Below are 22,591 nucleotides of genomic sequence, written 5' to 3'. Positions count from 1 at the left end.
ACCACCGCGACGTGGAAACCGACCGACTCCCCGCCGGCAGGCGGCCGTCTCGCCGACGGACCCGATCGCCGATCCCCCGAGTCAACCCCGAGGCCGGACAGAGGAAGAAAGGGAGGCAGGGAGAAGGCGATTGGGGGAAAACGAAAAGCGCCCTGCGCGACAACCGCCGCCGATCAGTGCGAGGAAGTCTTCGCCGCCGCCGTCAACGCCGCCGCCGCCGCGAGCTGGCCGATCGTCGTGGATTGAGAATCGCCGGCGGAGGAAGGAGCTGGCGGAGGAAGGAGGAGGTAGAAGGAGGAGGAAGGAAAAGAAAAAGGGAAAAAGAGAAAGAAAAAGAAAGAATAAAGAATAAAGAATAAAAATTTCTATTTTTTAAAAATACAAATAATTAAAAATTCATTTAAAAAAATATAAAAAATAAAACTAATTTTTTGATTAATTAAAAATAATAAAATTCAATTTTTGATAAATTTTCTCAAATAATTAAATTAACTAACAAACGGTGGTAAATATTTTCCACTCAAAATTTGGTTTCGGCCAAACACCTCGGAAAATAGAGTCATTTTCCCGAAAGATGACTTTTCTAGGAAAATATTTTCCAAAATATGATATTTTCCACGAAACGAACGTACCCACCATGGCGGCGCCTCACTGTCGCCGGGCAGGCCCCGCCACATCTAGCAAGGCTTGGTCTCACCCAGCCATGGTGAGAGCCGAGCTCGCCAACACTAGCGAGGTCAACCCTTGCCATGGCTAGGCGGGGCCGAGCCTCACCAGATCTAAGGCGAGGGTGGACCTTGCCAATAACCAATGAGGCTCCTCACCCAGGGACAACAAGGCTCGACCTTGCCAAGACTGGGCAAGGCCGAACCTCGCCAGATCTGGTGACAATAGCCTCGCTGACCACCGGCGAGGTCGATCCTCGCCTTGCCAAATTTGGCGACGGCGGCCTCACGGTCATTGGGCGAGGCTCACCTTCGCCAATGGCCGGCGAGGACGAGCCTTGCCATTGGTGGTGCCGACCGACCTTGTCGGCCAGAGAAAGGAGAAAAATGAAAAAAAAAAAATTCAAAAAAATTTAAAAATTAAAGAAAATTGTCATGTCAATCTTTGCCGGACGACCGGGCGTGTTCACGTCAACGTCGGTTGGCCAATCCAATTTTGGTTAGATGAACAAAACTGGTATAATTATAAAATATTTAGGACTAAATTAACCGGTGTAATGAGGCAATTGTCAGTATTTCGCCCTCCCACTTCTAGACGCGTGAAAATATTGTCTTGAAAAAGAAAAAGACTTAAACAGGAAGAGTCAATGACCGGGAGTGGCACTCGTTGACTCATTGACCAAGATCCCAAAATTCATAGAGACCAGGCATTTATTGGGATCTTGAGCCTATGGCGGCTCACCACGAAGGGGGTGCTCATGGACTCCTTTGGTGTCGTTGGTCTCAAGCCCACCAAATTTTAAGAGGAGGATCAGTAAGTGCACTTTAAAGTTCACATCCTAAATCGCCACAATCTTATGACAAAATCAGTATGAGACTATGAATATAGTATATGAGAAAGGTAGTCTATTTCCAAACTAAAAATTACAAACTTGAAGTATTCTAAAAAGAAAAAAAAAAAATTGCTATCGATTTTAGAATGCATTTAGCTTGTGCATACTGTCTTTACCAAAAGTGGTCTACACACAATTGATGAAATTTGAACAAGTCACCTTAGATTTTTGAGTTATAAATCTTCTGACCTCTTAACCAATCACGTCAATTTTCGAGGCTTAAAATAAATAAACAAGTATGTAGATGCATATCATCTACACAAATGAGGTAATGCTTTATTTTTCCTGGCAAAGTGTGGAATATTCAAATTTTCAATCATTTTTCAAAAGTGATTTGCCAACTTTTATCGTTTGAGATTTCTCTTTCTTTTGTGTGTGGGGGAGTAGCTTGGAGGAAAACACTACTCATTCGGCGTAATAATTTGAGGGGACACGTGACCGCGTACCATAGAAAGTTAGGTGGGAAATTGACGGGATGGCACTGTTTGACTCGTTGACCGAGATTGCCAAGAATCATAGACACCGAGGGTTCACGTGATCCTTGAGTCTATGGCGGGCCCACCGAATGTGACGTCACTTGGTTGCGACGTCATATAGCGAACCCAGAGAGTGGCGCTCGTTGACCGTTTGACCGGGCGACCCAGCGTTTATGTGTTATTGACCGAATAATGACCTCTCGATCAAAGAAATGGGCGGTAGGCCTTGCCTTAAATACTCTAATTGCTTCTACAAATTCACATTGCTCTCAGCAATTTTCAAAATGAGAATTTTATAATTGCGTTGAAATGTTTCTATAGCGACACAAATAAGCGTACGGAAATAGTGATATTATGCAAATTCACGACCTATAATAATAAATTAAAATAACGCCTCTATCTTGCAAGAGTTTTCATGATTGTGTTGCTTTTTCTTAAAACTTGCATCTACGTAATTTTACTTTTATTTAGAAAGAAACAACTAAAACCTCCCCTGCATGCAAATAATTAACATGTAAATTCACATACATGTGACATGATTTCCATTTTCAACATTTTGAAAAATAGAGTTTGCCTTTTCTTTTAAATAAATTCATATAGCCTATAAAATGCACATATGTATCTCCTAATTCACCTGCTGCGGGATTTCTTGTTTTCACATTTATGGCTATATAATATTGCTTCTTAATCTTAACTAGGAATATAATGGAATCTCAATAATTTTTACTCTTTGGATGAGGTTATTTTCGTTTTGAATGAATTCGAGCTCAATTAGGTGTTACCTGATGTGCCTAATGTTCTTGTGCAAATAATTTTTTTGGTAAATAACGCACAATCACTTAAACACTCATATGTTTGAAATGAAAGAGAATTGATTTTGGACGTGAATTATGATTGGAATGAGCAACTTAGCAACTACAGAATCTAAATACTTATTAAAAAATGGCCCGACAAAATTGGATCTTTTTGCAAAATTAAAAATTTAGCATTTTATCCTTCTTTGCTATTAGGAGGATAGTAGATAATATTACTAAAAATTGATGATAGATACATATTTAAAAAGTAATCTGGAATTTTGAAGAGTAGACATCTCACTTGGAGACTAATTTTATAATAATGTTAAATTTATATGCACACCTATCCACATGTGTATGTACATACATTTAGTGTTAATTGTTCCCCACGAAGGTGGATCTTTCTTTAGAAGCATTCGCAGTGGGCAAAATAGTTAGAGGATTTCTTTCAAATAGTGGACAATGCCAACAAATTGCTATATTAGCTTATAAAACATATTCTCAATTGGATCTTTATAACCATTGGGATTTGCTCCGGTGGCCACCCTTCCAACATAAAAGGGGGATGTGAGGGGTTCAAATTCCCACATTCTCAAGGGGAATGGGATGGGGAATCGTAAGTTTCAGGAGTGGATTTCGATTCCCACGACTTGCAAGAGGCATGACAAAAGTCTAAGAGTGAGTGTAGAGTAGGAATAGAGTAGGACTGACAAAAAAAAAATTGGAGTCTTTATAATAAATAAAATTTGAAAAAGTTTAAAAGCAAAAGACATGAATTACTAAGACTAACAAATATGTGAAGCACTAGGTTCACACATAGCTATACCTACTTTTGTTTTGGAAGTATTTGAGCAAGTTGAAAAAGGCCCTCCCAACCATTAAAGTACAATAACTCCTGAGAGCTCGTATCGTCCACTCTCAAATTAGATTTCAATGTTGTTTTCAACATTGGACTCAGCATGATGTTTTCTATGTTTAGGCTTCCCTCCGACCATGGGAAGAGAGAAGAAGAAAAAAAAAAAAAAAAAAAAGAGAAAAGAAAAGAAAAAGAAAAAACAGAAAAAAATGTGAAAGTGCTATTAGTAGGATAAATGTGTCACGATTATCAAATTTTAGAGTTTTTTATATCACAAAAAAAAGTTCGAAATAAATTTATCATTTTAGATAAAGTTTGGAATTTTTGATGACTTTTTTTCTATTCGTTATCATATTTCAGTTTCCTACTTCTTAATTCTTAATTATTTGGCTTGTCAAAACTTCACACGTGCGAATGTCGTGGAAAAGACTTGCGCGAGATGGACCCCATGTCCTTAACCGCTTTTGCTCATGGATTTCTTAGCCTTTTTTTTAAAAATCTTTTTAAGTATTTATCCTCCACCAACGCCAAGTCGCCAGGTCATATGTCCTTCAGCCAAGGACACGTTAAATTTGAGGTCATTCTCTTTTTTTTTTTTTTTTTTTTTTTTGGTCGAATGGAGGTCATTCTCAAGCACCCAGTTTGTGACCAAAGTCGCTCTTCCTAATGACTGTTTCTAACATGTCATGCAGAACCACACTCAAATTATTTCTAAAGAATAGTCAACCCAAAAATAATAGCAATAATATAAAAAGGCGACCTAAATAAAGAAAGTTTGCAATTTTCCATTCCATGATTTACTTGTATTAGATATAAACAAGGTTCTTAAAGAAAAATTCGACATAAGGTCAAGCCCTCATAAGAAATACTTGAAATGACAACACGATATGATAAGTAGGTGAGGATGGATTTAATTTATGAATAAATATCACACCGCATCATTCATTTGACGTCAAACCTGAGGCGTTGCAAGCTTTCCTCCTTCAACTACGAATGTAATTGGTAGTGTTGGCTTGTACCGCTCAACAATACTCTCATTTTTCGATTTATAATTCAATCCACTCTCATCCCTTCAACATCCTAGAAGTCTACTGGTAGCCACATCTTCTTTGGGCTTGCTTGCTGGCCTAGGTAATTACTTTCCACCATCATTGAACCGGATTATTACAAATCTACTAACTTCCGCATGATTCGAAATGATGTACGATCTATCAGGATTATGCCATATTATTTCACCAATCAATTTTGTGTTTGTTCATCTAAGACCATTACTCTTATTATTGTTATCTAATTACAATATTTATAGACAACAAAAAGGTGATAAATAAATTAGGAATGTATGGTTTTGTCTATTAGCATTTGGCCATCCTTTCATTTTTTATTTTTTATTTTTGTATATATCGCCCACTTAGGCGAAGTGCCACATTAATTTTGAGTTCATTAGGAGCATCTCGAGCACTCAATTTGTAACCACGTTCTGAATTATTTTGCGAAGGCAAGTGAACCCAAAAATATCAATATATCTCACTGATACTGATCTCATGGTCATGTTTAATTTAGTTTTTCCTTACTAAAATATTGTAGTTGCTTTGGTCACGGAGCGAGTTCATCGCTCTAGCCTACAGAATGATCAATCTAGTATAGTGATCCCCGAATAGTAACAAATTGAGTTGTCAAGGTTCTATGATATTGCGCACTTTTGATTCTTCATTCATGTGGTGATTGTTCATTATTACTCCGATTGCTTTAATTAGCTGCGAGCATGCACGGATCAAGGTAATTAAACAGGAGGTCGTGAGACCCTGATTATTTGATTGTCGTGAATTTCATCTTTCCACTTCAGTTAGTGAGTTTAGCGAATGGAAAGTCTTTTCCGGCCAAAAGATAAAGAAATTGTATCGGCATAGATAAATAAACTTTTCTTTTCTGTAATCTAAGGGCATGAGCATAGAGATCCGGCTATCTATAAGTCCTTAAAACACCCTACAAGCCCCATAAACTGGTTAAGTTTGGCCTTTAGCCTATGCATGTGGCTCTAACCAAGAGTAATTTGCACACAATTGGTAAGATTTAAGTAAGTGACCTTTGATTCTTGAGCTGTTAGTCTTCTGATTTTCCAACTAACTGCGCCAATCCCTTAAAGGTTATAAATAAACAATAAATTATATTTACCAAAGTTTTGTCACGTTTTAAAAATGATTTCAAGGAGACCAATGTCATTCATCTAACCCCTGATATTTAGATCCTACTGCAGCAAAACACATGAGTATCTTATTTTTTGACCAGATATAGATATTTTGTGCGGCTTGGCATTGCAGCTGCTGCAGCATATGCTGTTTTCAATGAACTCATATTCCAACCAAAAGGAGTAGGAAAAATTGTCTTCTTTAATACGAATATTTGGTTTTGAATTTAGAGAACGGAGTTCTTACTACGTTGTTCGTCAAGAGATTGCTCTCCTCTGGCAGGTACAAGATCTTCAACATGGCTCTGAAAAAAATTCAAGATGACGGTTAGGTATATATGTATGTGAGAAAAAAAGCCCTTCGTGCCTCGTTACTGGTACACTGGTGTGGCAGGCCCAGAAGATGGATGGATTTTCGCTTTGGGAGCATCAGTCAAATTGGATAGTTGTAGCTATGCCGCCCAGCAATCAATTATCAATCACTCAATGAGCTCAGACAACTCCTTTGTGGATATAGGATTGGTGCTCCTAGTAGCTTCTGCTTAGATTTGGAGAAGCTATTACCTGCTGAATAAGGCATGGCAGTGGACTAGAAGTTCCAAGTAAAATAAATGAACCCTTTCATAACATGAAGATCCTAAATTGCTGGCAGAATCTTAGTCCATGTTTGCTTGTGCATGTGCTTTTGAGAGTTAACATTTCGTGGCAGCCCGGTGGCTTTAGTCACCTGAGCAAACTTAAGACCATGTTTCCCGTCTAAATTCCTTTAGCTCAGTTCATTGACATCGTCTATTCACAATTAGTTTGGAGACAATAGTTTCTACTCAAGGAGGTGCTACATCCGATTTCAGATTCTTTCCTTGTGACACTTTCTCTCGAAAGATATTTCTTCTGCCTTGTGGCTGAATATGATGGATCGTCTTGAATCAGCTTCGGGTAAGGATTGAATCTCCAGCTACTGGATATGTTCAAGGGAGTAGGAATCGAGCGGACTGCCAACGTATTCCACACAGGGTCTGGACCGATGGAGATGGTGTAGTTCATTGGTGACTCAGTTTTCTGATCTAATTTTTATGTCTCTAGAATTATTCGAATCTGCATGAACTGTCATCATTCTCCTAATGACACGGGTTGATGATTGGAACAATTTTTAGTCATCGTCTATAGAGAGAAATACAAAACAGATGAATCCCTTGACTACATGTGCCCATGAACTTAACAATTTTCGTAAAATGAAAAAATAAAAATAAAAACAAAAATCCAAGGGCTTGGACTTCATATAAATCGAACTCAAGTGACCCCGGTAATGTTACTCGTTCTTAATGCGCCAAATGAAGAATAATCAGAAGTCTTCCCTCAGTAGGTAGTTTATTCATTGGGGCCTTTCCCAAACTTTTAAACCCTGTTATTCATGTGATCAGTTTTCTTTAAAATGGCGAGTTCGTCATGCAAGACTGGATAATATTTTCTCGCGTACAGTGAATACCCTAACAAACTTTAGATACGATTGCTTTCGGGTTCAAGAGTATACCTAACTTTAAGTTGTCCAGAGTCATATTTAGATACAAGTCCAAGTCATTAATTATAGTAAAAAAGACCCATATTATTGAAAAGGAAATATTAAAAAAAAAAAAGAGGTTAATACCATGTAAAACCTCAAATCGATACATCTGTAATAAATTTATCACGAGCTAATTTTTTTATCACAAAAAAAATCCTAAACTAGTACAATGTAATAAATTCGTCCTTCATTAATTTCCGTTAAATTTTACTATCAAATTACTTAATTAGATTACACGTGATGGTTGACAAGTATATCGGTTTGAAAATTTACCTACTATTTATCACAAGTGTACAAAAGAGAGAGAAACCATGATCATGAGTTACAGTGCATGTGTATCTTCTTCTTTCAACTTTTGCTGGGATCCGTGGAATTCTCTATTTGATGATACGGCTTTCTCTTGCGGAGTGATCGGTTTGCCTTCTGCAGGATCTTCCCATTAAGAAAAAGGCGAGAAAGAGCTATGAATTTATGTCGCTGCGTTGCAAAGGTAAGACTCTGGAGAAGCTTGCAAGGCCCAAGACAAATCTCACCTTTCCTTTTGCTAGACCTTGTGTAACCGATATTTTCTGTTTTCGTCCCAAAAAAAAAAAAAAAGACTCTGGAGAAGCTTGCAATTCAAATCCACAGTAACCGAGCTGTGGGAATAACCTCCCAGAGCGCGACAGATGTCAGATACTGCGTGCCTAAGTTGATGTTTTCTAAAATCTTGCCGTAATGGTTTTCCGTGCCGTGCGTACACATTACACATTGGACTAATTTACAAACTAAATCGAACATATATCAAAAGTTCAAAGATTCTATTAAACTAATTAAAAATTCATGGATTATATTATATATTGAGTTAAAATTTATAGACTACATTAAATAAAATAAAAGTTCATAGATAATATTGTGCGTTGAGCTAGAGTTTAGAGATCATTTTTGTTTTTATCTTTTTATCTTTCATTTTAGATGATGATTTATTTGACTTTTTGGACGTGGAATATATTTGTTGAGATTCGATTGTAATTTGTAGGTTATGAGAAGAAGACATTCTGTCGGAATACCCTGTTTTGAAGAGCTTTAGAAGCTTTAGTCAGGGTTTCGGAATATTTTCTCTTATTTGATATGGTTAGCTGCTTTTATCCTTTCATTCTCTATGCAAAAAGAGTACTTTGATGCAAATCAACTTTTGAGACTCGAAAAAGTGGAGTTAAAGGGGATGTTTGTTAATGTTCTTTATTTTATTTTTTTGGTAAAAGGTAAGAAATGTTTTTTGTTTCTGTTTATGAATAAAATTTCTATTTTTTTGTTCCAGGGAACAAAAAGAAGAACATAAATGCGTTTGTTTGCAATTTTGTTCCAAATTTATTTTTTTATTCCCAGGAACACATTTAAAACAGAAACAATAAACAAGAAAAACGTGTTTCTTGTTTTTACGAAACAATTTTAAGAACAAATTTTCTTTCTCCTCTCTTTTACTTCTCTTTTTCTTTTTTCTTTGGCTGGTCGCCGGCCTCGGCTATGGCCGACGACCTCGCTAGAGCGTTGCCGGCCCCCGGCGAGGCCGAGTGTCGCCGGCCCTAGCAAGACTCGGCCTCGCCTTGGGCGGGTGAGCTCGGGCTCGCCCGAGTCCGGTGAGCCCGAGCTCGCCCGGCCATCGGCGAGGCTTGCCCGGCCTAGCGGTGGCACAGTGAGGCCGCCAGCCCTCATCGGCCGGTCGTCGGCCATGATCGAGGCTCGGTGACCGGCCAAAAGAAGAAAAAAAGAAAAAAAAATTAAAAATTAAAAAATTAAAAGAAAATTTGTATTTCGTTAATTTTTTTTTTTCGTAACAAGTTTACCAAACGTGTTTTTTATTCAAAAATTGTTCATCGGAATAGAAACACTTTTTTCTATTTCTGTTCCATGGAACAATTTTTAAACATAAATGTTACCAAACGCGCCCAAAATAATCGCATGTATTACTATTATTATCGTGTTGCATAAGCTTTCGCTACTAATATGGTAATATTATAAACAAGCCAGCCATGTAAGGTGCATATAATCTGGTATAAAAAATTGGTTGAAATTCTTTAACGAATGAATTTAACTTATACTTACGGTCTTTAGACCAAATAGAAGTACTTCAAATGTACATTTGCGCGCCCAGGGGATTTCCAATGAGGAACTTTTTGTTTGAGTCGCACATATTGCTTTGAATTAAGACCACTTGCATAGGCTAAAAGCCCGTATTTAATCAGTTTATGGGACGTGCAAAGTGTTTCATGACCCTCTTAGCCGCTCCATAGCCATGCCTTTGGATTATTAGAAAAATAATTGCAGTTGATGATTACAACTAGTTCATTTAGATAGAACGTAAATTTTTCATTCGTTTGTGTCTTATTACCATCTTTCTATGTTTTTTCTTCCTCTATTGCTTTGAATGTATAAAACGTAAGTGTATAGAGGGGTATGTATGTATCGAACAAGAGCATGTAAAGGGTTAGTTTCTACGTTCTTTTTTAAAGATCCATGTCCTTCCGGTCAATTTATATTCATGTTTGATGATCTTCTATGTAAACGGGGATATTACAAAGTGGCCTTTACTTTATATTTATTATTATTTGATAAAGCGAAATAATATTTAACATTACGAAGCGTGAGTTATCATCGATCACTGGATTTCACAAATGTACCCACGTACTTTGTTTAGGGACTCTAGACTGAATTTTTTTTCTTGAAGTTGAAAGATATGCCGTTATAAGGTCAGCTTAATTCAACATGGGAAAGATTATTCATGATCCCCATTCCATAGTAAGAAAGAAAATATTTTGAATGCACTTTAGACCATTGGAAAAGCCAAAGTCAAATGACACATGGACTACTCAACTTGGCTTTTTTCTAGTGTGTACTAAGTTGTAAATACCATGACAAACATTCACCAATCTGAATTCGAAAACTTACCTTTCTTTACTGGTAGGCAGTAGGCACCGACCTTTCTGAAAATAAAACGTTTAAAAAACTAAAAAAATTAAAATATATATTCAAAAGAAAAAAAGAAAAACCTTGTACGAGAGGAAATCCGTCAATAGCAAAGACTTTAGACCGAATTTTTTTTCTTGAAATTGAAAGATATGCTATTACTCGATCGTGAAAGGTCAGCTTAATTCAACGTAGGAAATATTATTCACGATCCCCATTTCATAGTGAGAAAGAAAATATTTTGAATGCACTTTAGACCATTGGAAAAGCCAAAGTCAAAAGAAACATGGACGACTCAACTTGGATTTTTTTCTAGCGTGTGCTAAATTGTAAATACCATGACAAACATCCACCAATCAGAATTCGAAAAACTTACGTTTCTTTACTGGTAGGCACCGTCTTTCTGAAAAATAAGCATTTAAAAAACTAAAAAAAAAAAAAAAAACCTAGTACGAGAGGAAATCCGCCAATAGCAGATGACCCCCTCTCTTCGGTCTTCTCCCTCTTTGTCCCCGATAGGCTTCGAGGAAGGCGAGCAAAGACTCTTCGTCTGCCTCCCTCCCTCCCTCTCTCTCTCTCTCTCTCTCTCTCTCTAGAACTGCATCCCTCGCTTTCTCTCTCTTCCTGCCTTGGTGGGTTCCTCGCTCTTCTTCTTGCTGGCTGAGCCTTGGTCGTCCAGGTATGGATCTTTCTTTCTGTGCTTGCTTTTTTGGTTCATGCGTCGAAATCAAGATCGCTTGTGGTTTCGGTTTATCGCGTGAAGATCTGATTTTGAGCGCTCCGGCGTTGGTTTTGGTACTTTTCGAGGCTGCCCATGATCGATCGCCTCCTTGTTTTATGGTGGAATCGGGTGTCGCGACTGCGCGTATGTCGAGGCAGTGGTTGTTTAATCTTTTCGCTTGATGAATTCAATTCGTTCGGCGGGGAACGTTCTGGGTTCTGCTTTCTGAAAGGGTGATATGTATAGGGTTGTCTGATTTACTGGCGGTATGTGGACGTGACCGCTTCGAGTAGTCCCTGATCTAGGTGGTGGCGAGTGAGAGGATTTGCTGGGTAGGTCGGCTCTTCGTGTTTCGCGGAGCTGCTCTGGTGTTGTGAGCTAGGGGATGGAGTGTTGTAGAGATTGCTACTGATGCACCGTTTTGTATGCTGAGATGTGACAAGTACGAGATTTTGTAAGGGTCAGTCGTGGAGGAGTGTAGGGAAGTGAAGAAACTAATGCCCGTTCTGTTTCTTCGCTCTGAATTTTAACTATGGTGGATTGAAGTTGACCCAGAAGTTTTATTGTGAAGTTTGGTTTAAAAAGAAGTTATGTAGTTGATGGCATTTGACAACTTGATTATGCTAGTATGATAAATGCCTTTCTTTTCCATGGGAATTGATACTCCCTGGTATTTTCTATTGATAGCATAGAGAGAAGAAGCTTATTTACAATTGCGTAGGAAATGCGACTTTTAGCCAGGACAACTTTATGCCCATTTCCTTTGAAGATTCCTTTATCTATTGTGCATATGAAGTTACAATCTTTTTTTGTTTGTTGTTTTATTCTTAAAATGGTGAATTTAATTTTGGGTGTGATTAATTGTTTTGAGAAAATCTAACGTTACATGAATAAATGATCTTTTGTTAGTTTTTCCAATGTGTTATATGGGAGTACAAGTGATTTTTGGTTAGTATCGAATGGCGCATTAATCAGAATAGTTAATGTCAGGTAGGAGAGATGGATGTATCCAATTGCTAAAGCTCTTCCAGCTTCTTGTAGACGGAACTCTCTTCTTTTAAGCCTTGGAGTTTTTTTTTTTGGTGGGGTGATAGAATTTTTCTTTGCCACCAGTGGCGACTAAGTTTTGGTAACAATCAAATTGCTCCAGCACTAGAGAGAATACCAAGCAAAATCAGTAGTTTTGTCTTCTAGTGGAAGTTTAAGGTGATAACTGGACTAAGATTTCTGTTCATGAACTTTACTTTGTATTGCTTGTTCTTGAAGTGGTGGCTCTTTATTGTCGTTTTCGCTGTCTTTAGTATGCATGTATTTCTGTTTGATGTACCTCTAGCTACTGAAAGAATATTATTGTGGGCAAGGTCCACTTGGTGGCAAGCATTGCTGATTGTTTGCTTAACGGTTGTAATCATTCTCTGAGAATTAGATTTGGCCCTGTAAACTTTCCTTTAAAAAAGATAGATTAAGATCCCTGGTAACCAATTTGAGTGTTTCTGCTTCCAGATTGGTGTTCATAAAGTGATATAATCATGTTTGGGCGTGTTCCAAGGAAGAGTGATAACACCAAATACTACGAAGTACTTGGTGTCCCAAAAAATGCCAGTCAAGATGAACTTAAGAAGGCATATCGAAAAAGTGCCATAAAGAATCATCCTGACAAAGGTGGTGATCCTGAAAAGGTAAATAGTTTGTTTGTCATATCGTTATTATACTCATGTATGGATTTTATGTCTGAAATTCTTCAGCCCCTTCCCCACAAGATCTCGCTGAGGAGGTGTTTTGAAACAGTCTCTTCATGCAAAATCGACCAGCTCCATATAGTATGCACGATTCCCTCCCCCCCAAAAAAAAAAAAAGCAAAAACACACCCCAAAAAACCATCCCCACAATAAAATTAAGGCCTTTACCCAAAAAATGAATGGATACTATCAACAGAAACTGAAAGGTTTTGAAAAGACTCCCGTTCAACATGGATGACAGTGCATCTCAAAACACATTTCACAAACATTGTCATTAATTAAGCAAATATAACCATGAAGGTGCTTATCTGTGGAACATGATCAACTCAAAGAGTTTACAAGTTAAACTTACAAATGCCTAGGTTTCTGTCACATCCACAATATACTTATCCAATGTCATAGAAATAGAGAAGGTGAAATAAAGAAAGAATTGAATAAACAGATTTCCACATGAATAATGGATTTTATATCTTGATTGAAGTATGAAAATGTGAGATGTTTTAGTTTTCCTCTGGTGGATATCTCTTTAGTCCTATCTGATATTCAGATTTTTCGTCAATTCAAAAGGAAAATTGTTTTTGCAAACATTCGAAAGGTGCTCATGCCCATCAATTGCCATCTATAAAAAGTGATCATGACAGATTTACACATGTTGGGGTAGAAGTTTTACTGGATTACTCATAGTACAGCAGGACAGTAATCTGTATGCATTTTATGAGTGCTTTAAGGTAGTATTTGATGGTAGCATTGTAGTATAGTGGCAGAATTACTTTTCAAAGTGAAGGATTGGAAGTAACATGCACTTTTATGTAAGATTCATTAATTGCCATTCATTTATTCTTTTCTCTGTTAATATGGATTAGTTCAAGGAGTTGGCTCAAGCTTATGAAGTTCTTAGTGATCCAGAGAAAAGAGATATGTATGACCAATATGGCGAAGATGCACTTAAAGAGGGAATGGGAGGGGGTAGTGCTGGTCATGATCCATTTGATATTTTTGAATCATTCTTCGGTGGAGACTCTTTCTTTGGTGGAGGATTCGGTGGACGATTTGGTGGTGAGTGAACTAATCTGAAGCTCTTTTTAAAGAAATTATGCCTGTGAATTTTTGCTTTTATTGGGGAATTGTTTTCATGGATGATTTAAAAAATTTTATGTCAGGTGCCAGTAGTTCTAGAAGGAGAAGGCAGAAACAAGGGGAGGATGTAGTGCAGGTTCTGAAAGTTTCTTTGGAGGACTTGTACAATGGGACTATGAAGAAACTTTCTCTTTCCAGGAATGTATTGTGCCCCAAATGCAAAGGGTATGTTCCATTGTTGACTTCTTTCGCTAAATTTTGAAGTTTGAAGGGCTGGATTGCATCTAAAAATGTGGGGAAAGAGTCGGTTTGTGGTTGAAACTCGTGAAAAGAGTTTCCGGCCATTTACCATCAGATCCATCTGCTGTACTCTCTTTTATCTGTCGATTAAGCACTTTGTCTGAAAATATGATCTTCTTAAGCTAAATGCTAGTTCTTTACTGATGGAATTTGAGTGCATGGAGAGTCTTAAGAATGAATGATGAGGATGGAAGATCATGGAGATGGAGATACTCCAAAATGGTAAATGATAATACAGAACAAGCAACCTAGCCAGTTCAACTTCGAAAGCGGACTACTTCAAAAGCGGACTAACTGGCCTTACCCGATCGGTTTCATGCCAGTTCAGAAGGGGACCAGCTAGTTTCATGGTTGAAAAATGGTGTACTGGCCTTGATTGATTCAGTTCCCGATCTTAAATCGTGATCTGTTAATTATTGGGTAGAATCGGTTTGAATTGGATCTTAACCTATTTTTACTTTATCTAAATAAAATAGATGTGTTAGACATGGGAATTGAACTTGGGTGGCCCAGATTCAGTGACTCAATTATCTCAAAGGTCGTTGACATGCAATCATTAAATTATATCTATATTACTTAGAGTTTGTTTAAAGTTATAAAAAGGGGTAGAGTCAATTCCTGGCTATATGCTAACAACAGCTGATTTGGTTCCAGAAATGGGGAACCAATTGCCAAGGTAGGTTCTAGGTTTTGTTCTGAAACCTACCCACCTATCATCCCAAAATGAATGCTTGTGCAGCTTACTGTTGTTAGACAACTGGAGGAGAAAAGAAGGATTCTGGCTATTGTTTTTGAAACTCGAGTCAGTTGGTAATGTTTAATGGGATGTTTAGTGTGCTTGAAATTTAACAAGCTTTCATGTTTCAGGAAAGGTTCAAAAAGTGGAGCCACTAGCCGATGTTATGGATGCCAAGGTAAAGGAATGAAGGTGACGACACGCCACATTGGAATGGGAATGATTCAACAAATGCAACATGTCTGTTCTGAATGTGAAGGCACAGGCAAGAAATCTGCACTCAATTTGATTATTGCAATAATTCCCTTCTCCAAATTTTCATTTATGACTAATTTTAGTTATGCAGCCTATTTGACTCATTTTTTACACAGCCCAAATCTATGAGCATTGAGTGGATGGATGGTCAATCTTTCAAAGTCTATATTAAGTACCCATAACAATTGTGATAAAGTTGGGTTGTGTCACAAATGGGTTATGCATGCTGTATAGAATATGAAATCCCTATGTTAAACCGTAAATGCAGAAGAAAGGAATATATTTAACCCCTTTACTTTATTTCATGTTGATACAGGTGAGGCTATTAGTGAGAAGGATAGGTGCCGCCAATGCCTAGGAAGCAAGGTGTCTCAAGAGAAGAAGGTGTTTGAGGCGCATGTTGAGAAGGGGATGAAGGACGGCCAGAAAGTCGTGTTCGAGGGACAAGCAGATGAAGCCGTATGTCATCAATATGTTGATATTCTACGTGTGCCTTCAGTGTTGAATTAATTGATTTAGTATTCCACTGTATTACCTTTGGCTGGGGTATCAAGAATGTGGTTGCAGTCCCATAATTTGGTTTTCAATAATTAGATAATTCATATTGGAGAAGTTGGTATGGTTGATGGGATTGGGGATTTGAGATGGCTTCCTCACAACGGTTTTTTGCTTTTTGTCTTTTGGTGCAACACTTTGTTTTGACTTTATTGTTGCTAATTATGCAATTAAAAAATGAGACCTCACATGTTTCCATCCCTATTTTGCAGCCCGACACTATTACTGGAGACATTGTTTTTGTCGTGCAAGAAAAGGAGCATCCCAAGTTCAAGAGGAAAATTGATGATCTTGAGGTGGAGCACACACTAAGTTTGACTGAGGCACTCTGTGGGTTTCAATTTGTCCTGACCCATCTTGATGGCAGGCAGCTTCTCATCAAATCTAACCCTGGAGAGATTATTAAGCCTGGTAAATTTTGCCCCGATGATTAATCTTGCATTAAAAGTCAGTTATGAATTCGGACCAAAAAAAAGAAAGTAGTCTGTTGTGAACCAGCTTTGATTGCTCAATAATTTCCTTTGCTTTGCAGGTCAATTCAAAGTGATTAATGATGAGGGAATGCCTCAGCACCAGAGGCCCTTCATGAAGGGCCGACTGTTCATACACTTTAATATTGAATTCCCAGACGCGGGGGCTCTGTCCCTAGATAGATGCCAGGCTCTGGAGAAAGTCTTACCACCAAGGCAGGGCAGGACTTTGTCAAACAAGGAGGTGGACCAGTGTGAGGAGACCACCTTACATGATGTCAACATGGAGGAAGAGTCAAGACGGCAGCACCGTCACCGTCAGCGTGAGGCTTATGTTGAGGATGATGATGATGACGACGACGATGAACACTCAATGCCACGAGTACAATGTGCTCAGCAGTGAGACTCGGGCCTATCGCCAGGGTTCTCAGATGCTGCCTGGAGGTACCAATATTTTCTATCCAAAACGGCCTAGAGGTTACCCTGCCCTTGGGGTTGCTTTGCTGGGTTCAAAAGAAATGAAGTCTGAGGCCCTTGTCCTTGGAAGGGAGATGCTATTGATGCTACAACTTCTGGGCGTCGGGAGCAGGTTTTCATTATAATATATTACCAAAATCCTATAGTAAGCTACGGAATATGCTTGTTCTTTCTAGTTATGCATTGTTTTTTGTCATGTTAGGCCCTTTGTTATTGGTTTACTAAAGCAAAGTTTAGCTTTATGAATATCACATGTAGTATTTGGATGAGATGAACCACCAGATTGAATATGGAGTTTGCAGCACTCACTTTTCGTGCATTTTTTGGGTTGGCATCTATACCCTGCTCAGTCTGCAATTCTTTCATAACCATCAAGCCAATCTTCAGATGGCTGTAGCTCGAGTATTCGAGGAACTTTCTTGTTAAAACTTATTCGGATCGCTTATGTAGTTTCGACACATAGTCAAACAAATGGCTGCTTCCATCAATTGTCGGCAATCAACATGATGAGTGCTCTTCCTTGAGGTCAATGGGATGAGCTAGTTGGATAGGATTTCGTTAGAGAGCATCCCCCTCAAGTTATCAGAAAGGATAATTTGCAATTTCAATGTTGTGATTATTTTCATGACGATGGATAATTAATATTTTGAAAATGGAATATTTACCTCGTTTGTTTTGCAAGTGTTTTGGAGGCACTTGTTAACAAAGCCTTTAGGGTATAATACTCGAGCAACTTCGGATGTTTCGAGTGAATGCATGTCAATGTGTTCATTTGAACCAGCCTGAAGTACGAGCTTGATGGTTATGGTCGACAATAAGTCTACACATTCGTGTCTGTAAAATTTTACAAAAGATCGAAAGTACTGATGCTAGCTCGCAGAAAGTCAAGAATCTATGGTTATCTTCACTGATGTTCGGCCATTTCTAATACGATATGATGCCGCGTTCTTAAGATAACAAGAGAATTCGACTCAATACAAAACAAATTTATCAAGAAATTCAAATCCGACACAAATTAGAAATGATTAATTATAAAAGTCAATACGATTTTGTATGTTGTCACTCATTTTCAGAAAAAGAAATTTGTCACCGCATCAATCATTTTGGCGTCAAAACTGAATTGACACAATAAGAATATTATAATTCAAGTTCCTTAAAAATAGAAGGATAAAGTTCTCAAATCTAGCTTGACTCAAAATTGAAGGTTTCACAACTCTCTCGTCAATTTCCTTGGTTGAGCACCTCCTTAGTTTATTCATGTGACCTTCTATAGCTAGGTACTGTAGAGGGGTAATAACATCACAAGCTTCCTAAACTTTCCATAGAAAATACTACGATTCTAGCTGCAACGGCATACGGAAAAACAACGTACGAAATCAGCACATTGGATATTATTAAACAGAGGAGAAGAGAGTCCATGTTCGTGAGCTTCTCTTTCATCGTTCCGAGAAACTCGTCGGTCCATGCCGCATCCTGGATCGGAGCTTTCGAGTGGACTGGACTCGGGACCAACGCTCGATGTCGGCAAAAGAGTCTCGAAGGAACCAAGGCTGAAGCGCAGTGAGTGGCTACATGTGTGGCTGCTTCCTGCGTAAGTATGACAGAGGGGAAACGAGCTCCTTTGGTTAGGCAAAGGAAGAAGAAGAAGAAGAAGAAGATGAGAGAGACAGAGTGAGAAATGTCTAAAGATTTTCAGAAGATGTGCAAGAGTACAAAGCCGCTTCACATTGCTGAACCCGCCGACTCTCTCAGAAAAACTTCTCAAAATTTCACTAGTTTCAGCCTTAAAATCCTAACGCATTCTCCAGAGAATCCAGTGGAAACCCATCTGCTTGTGCGGTGCCACGGTAGACCTTTGAGTGAGGAATAGACTGTGCTGACCTGGAGTGACCGGACTATCTAATATTTTCTCCTGATCTAAGGGAGGCGAGATTTAACAGTTTGCAGAGTTTTTCTCTTTTTACCTTTTTTTTTGGTAATTTCTTTCCAATCTTCAAAGGAGTGATGCAGGTGGACAACTGTCTTCAATCACCTTTTTCTTTTCGTTTGACTAATAAAAGAAGTGAAATTGAAACCCCCTAAATTTAATCTGAACTTCAGATGGGAGGGTGTTTTTAGTCATTTCGATCTCGTCGCCTTTAAAGTTCCCGCCGTTTCAAACTAATGGAGTTTTCTCTCTCCAAGTTACATCTTGCCACCAGCTGGCTCTGCTGGTGCTTTTTACTTGCATGGCCTTGAACTGAAAATTTGTACTTTTCATTTTATCTGGACCTTATTGCAAAATCCCAACCAAGATTACCCATTATTTCCTTGTTAGTTTTTCTAACTAATTTCGTCGCATATAGATGAATGGTCTCGGTAATGGGTAAAAAAAAAATTTCGTTTCCGACATGCTGATTATGCATGACACAAATAACTAATAGTCATTTCCTTGTTTGTATTTAATGGGTGTTTTGAAGAAACTTATCAACAAAATCCATTGAGAAAAAAGAAAAACTACAAAATTCAACTCTCAGTTGGAAAAATTTAGGTATCTAATTCTCAGGCTATCATAATGTCGAACAACAATCCACCAAAATTCATCCAAGACTGAATCTTTGATTTCCAAACAAAGGGTAAGTGAGTAAAATCCATTAAAAGTGAAAGAAAGAACTAGCAAGCAAAACGAGTAGATTTTTACCCCCACTGTGAATCGAACCAGCCATGGAATTTGTCAAGTCACTTCCGACTACATGTTTCCATTTTCTTATCCTTAAATCCTAACTTCTGGCTTCTTTTCTTGGTTGACCGGGAAGCTCTCTTCCGGTTGCCTCTTCCAGAAATAGAAGGAAGCTTCAATCCACCGCGGATCAACCAAAAACTTCTTTTCCTTGACCGCCCAATGTGTCTTCTTTGATCCAGCATGCATTGCAACCACATGGGTCACCGAATCGTCGAGGTCCACTGTGCATGTGGCTCCCAACTGCTTCGCCATCTTCCACAGATGCTGATAGTTGGCGGGGGAGAAATGTGGCTGAAAACGATCTTACAGCCTCCAAGGACTTCCATACGAAGCGTCTTCAAAACCTGATTAACTCGATACAGAAGATGACATGTCAGAAGTGAAATGACCACTTCCCTTAATCTAGCTGCTGGCTAGACCATCACTCAAATGTTCTCACATATGGTAGTGTTGGAGTATATAATGTACTGTTCCATACTCTCTCCTTTGTTCCAATGCTTTATTCTATGGCTAATTTATTCTGACCATGGTCCTAGTTCTAAAACCTTGCTTGAGAGCACTTGAGACATCTCTCTGCAAATCTCTTTCCCCTTTTAATCATTTCAATACACTTTAAAATCCATGTTCAAGGGCATATTCAGCCAACCTCAAGTAAGAATTCTAAAATTCCTAGCTAAAACAGCATAATCATCTAAACACTATAATTTCTTTACTTTAATGGGAGTATGGAAAAACTAAAACAAATCCAGTCAGCAAAAGAATACCCGTGTAACGTTTCTGCCGGCAAGCTCGTCCTCAAGTTCCTGCAGAGCAAAAATCCAGTCATAAGATAAAGACAACAAACAGTAGACTTGTAGTATATAAATGACACTACAGGCCATAAAATACCCACTTGGACAAGGAATTTGTCGTCTTACGATGTAAAAACCCGTAGCCATACTCCAAAAGGTTACAAAGTTCTCATACAGTCAGAGAAGGAGCACAATACATTAGAAAAATATGGTAAGAATCCGCTTGAGGACTCCAATAACAGTTGCAAGTGTTCCATCACCCTCGCTTTCATCTATCTCAAATTGAAAGAGTGATTTACATTGTAGTCCAAATTGTCGATAGCTTGAAGCAAAAAAATGGTATCTGTCTATCAATATCAAATTGTCTTTGTGCTTTGTCTATGCCTACAATAACAGGAAAATTCAAGAATTAAAATGATGATTCAAAATAAGCCTCACCTTCAAAAGAGCTATAGCGAGACTCTCATGGAAGGAACGTTATTTTGAAATCAACTTACCTTTTCAGTGTCGTCCAATATCAGTACACAACTTTCTTGGCCCAGCACAACATCAAGTCCTTTTTGGTGTGTCTTTATGAACCATCATCTCGAGAGATCACCGTGGAACCAAAGTATTCTCTGTTTGGGTCGAGAAGCTTAGCCATTTCGTGGGCGTACAATCGATCGCCCATTGTGTGTATGTACATCTCAAACATTTCACTAGCTTTCTTTAAGAAGGTCCGCACGAAGGGTCTCAACTTGGTCATTGTATGCATATGCTCCAATACAAAGAGACTGCCTTCGTATACGTCTGCCCGTTCCATTATGATTAAATCCGACAAAGAGACAGGAACCGATACTTAGAAATGGGCTCAGTACTTAAAGCCACAAGGAGGGAACTTGTAATATGGCTCATGGCACCACAAATTGAAAACTCCACGGTCCACAGAGCATCTAAACCGGAAGGAAAGGTATTCCTCGCCTTCCTCTTACGTGTTCCTCCTCCGGAGTAATATTTGTGAGTGGAGTTGAATTAAGCAACGTGTGATCTAAGTCAAGGATCAAGTAAAGCTTTTGGTTGTGCAGCAAATTCTTTGTGTTTTGATTCCACAGCCGAGCAATTTCATTGGTTGAAAGCCTTAGACCCTGCATATACAAGTGCTAAATATATCATATCCAGCTAGGTAAAAATGGTAAATGCTATACGTATATGACAAATAAAAAGCCAAGCCAAACATTTCCTTTTGCCAAAACAAGAATTTAAACAGTCATCCCTGAGCTATTCAGGGAAGGCGTCGAACATCATCAACTAGGAGGCTGTTTCATGAGAATGCTGCCATTCGTTCTCAAATAACCATTTTTTAAAAATGTTTTTAGCTAAGATTACAAAGCAACGAAGCATGTAAGAGACTAATGAGCTTAAAGTGCTTATTCCGTTTTAGAACCAGAAGCGAGTGAAATTAAGCCCCGGGCTGATCATCATTCACTTCCTTAAAGGGAAGAAGGAACTGCTACAAGCAAAGCGAACATCGCTCAAAATCTCTAAATGCCATACGGTTCAAAAGATGTCATAACTTCTGCACATAGCCAAATGTTACATCATAATCCTCTTCAAGAAGCTCTCCACAACACATGCACATCCCATAGAAACAACCAGGATGTGGACAGGTCGTCTCTGCACATCAGCAAAAGGCCGGATTATTATATGGTAATCCCAAAGGAAAATAATTCTACAACAGGAACTTGCAGGGATTGAAGCAACAGTAAGAACGAGAAAAGAACCCAGAAAAAAGAAAAAGAAAAAGAAAAAGAAGCTGGATAAATAAAACCAGTTACATAAGCACCGGAAGCAGGTGATGACATCTATGTATTTTTCAAGAACCCATCAGTTACCTCTTCTTTTACAGACCCAGAAACATCCGAGCATCACAAAACGGGGCAATCGTATCGAGTTTACATGCAACACCGTAACAACGCAGAAAAAACCACACATTCCCATTAACCCTAAAAGGCAAAGACGGTTCAACCTTTGAGACCAAGCAAAGCAGGGATGGTATTCAATCAGACCAGACAACGGTAAATCTCGGCCAAAAGCGGGGGAGACATATAAACACGGAACAGGAAAGCCGACCGAAGATCGACAACAACCTTAGGTCTCCCTCCAGTCAACAAAAAAGCATTACGAATCGCAGCAACCGCAAACCATTACCCGAGAGAGCCGACCGAAGAGTCGAGCCATCGGCATCACTCAAAAAAACCACGTTAAAGAAACCAGATAACAAGTAAGTAATCCGGAACGAGGGAGGGAGTAGCAGGGCTGCTGCGGGAGGTGGAAAAAGGATCCTTCTGGGGATCCTCGCGGTCCCTCGAGACCCGGATCCGCTTGGAACCCAT

General features: G+C 38.7%; 1 protein-coding gene and 1 pseudogene across 1 annotated transcript; one reads left to right on the top strand and one right to left on the bottom strand.

Annotated features, from left to right (window-relative positions):
• Positions 1 to 10,870: 10,870 nt before the first annotated feature.
• Positions 10,871 to 17,025, top strand: LOC104442298 (dnaJ protein homolog). Its single transcript, XM_010055679.3, has 8 exons — positions 10,871 to 11,055; positions 12,601 to 12,776; positions 13,700 to 13,892; positions 13,997 to 14,138; positions 15,081 to 15,214; positions 15,521 to 15,663; positions 15,972 to 16,170; positions 16,292 to 17,025. Exons 2-8 carry the CDS (start codon positions 12,627 to 12,629, stop codon positions 16,630 to 16,632), a joined length of 1,302 nt encoding a protein of 433 aa, XP_010053981.1. The 5' UTR covers positions 10,871 to 11,055; positions 12,601 to 12,626; the 3' UTR covers positions 16,633 to 17,025.
• Positions 17,026 to 19,458: 2,433 nt separating this feature from the next.
• On the bottom strand, positions 19,459 to 22,591 carry LOC104443277 (annotated as a pseudogene).

Source organism: Eucalyptus grandis, chromosome 4 (genome assembly GCF_016545825.1).
Source record: "Eucalyptus grandis isolate ANBG69807.140 chromosome 4, ASM1654582v1, whole genome shotgun sequence".
Classification (NCBI taxonomy): Eukaryota; Viridiplantae; Streptophyta; class Magnoliopsida; order Myrtales; family Myrtaceae; genus Eucalyptus; species Eucalyptus grandis.
Note: the sequence above shows the minus strand (reverse complement) of the source record. Positions and strands in the feature narration are given on the sequence as shown.

What these genes read in the sequence shown, in the direction of transcription:
- LOC104442298 (XM_010055679.3), top strand. Translation starts at nt 12,627, where the DNA reads ATGTTTGGGCGTGTTCCAAGGAAGAGTGATAACACCAAATACTACGAA. An exon ending in AAGGTGGTGATCCTGAAAAG is followed by an intron (nt 12,777 to 13,699) that starts GTAAATAGTTTG and finishes AATATGGATTAG; the next exon opens with TTCAAGGAGTTGGCTCAAGC. An exon ending in TTGTGCCCCAAATGCAAAGG is followed by an intron (nt 14,139 to 15,080) that starts GTATGTTCCATT and finishes TTCATGTTTCAG; the next exon opens with GAAAGGTTCAAAAAGTGGAG.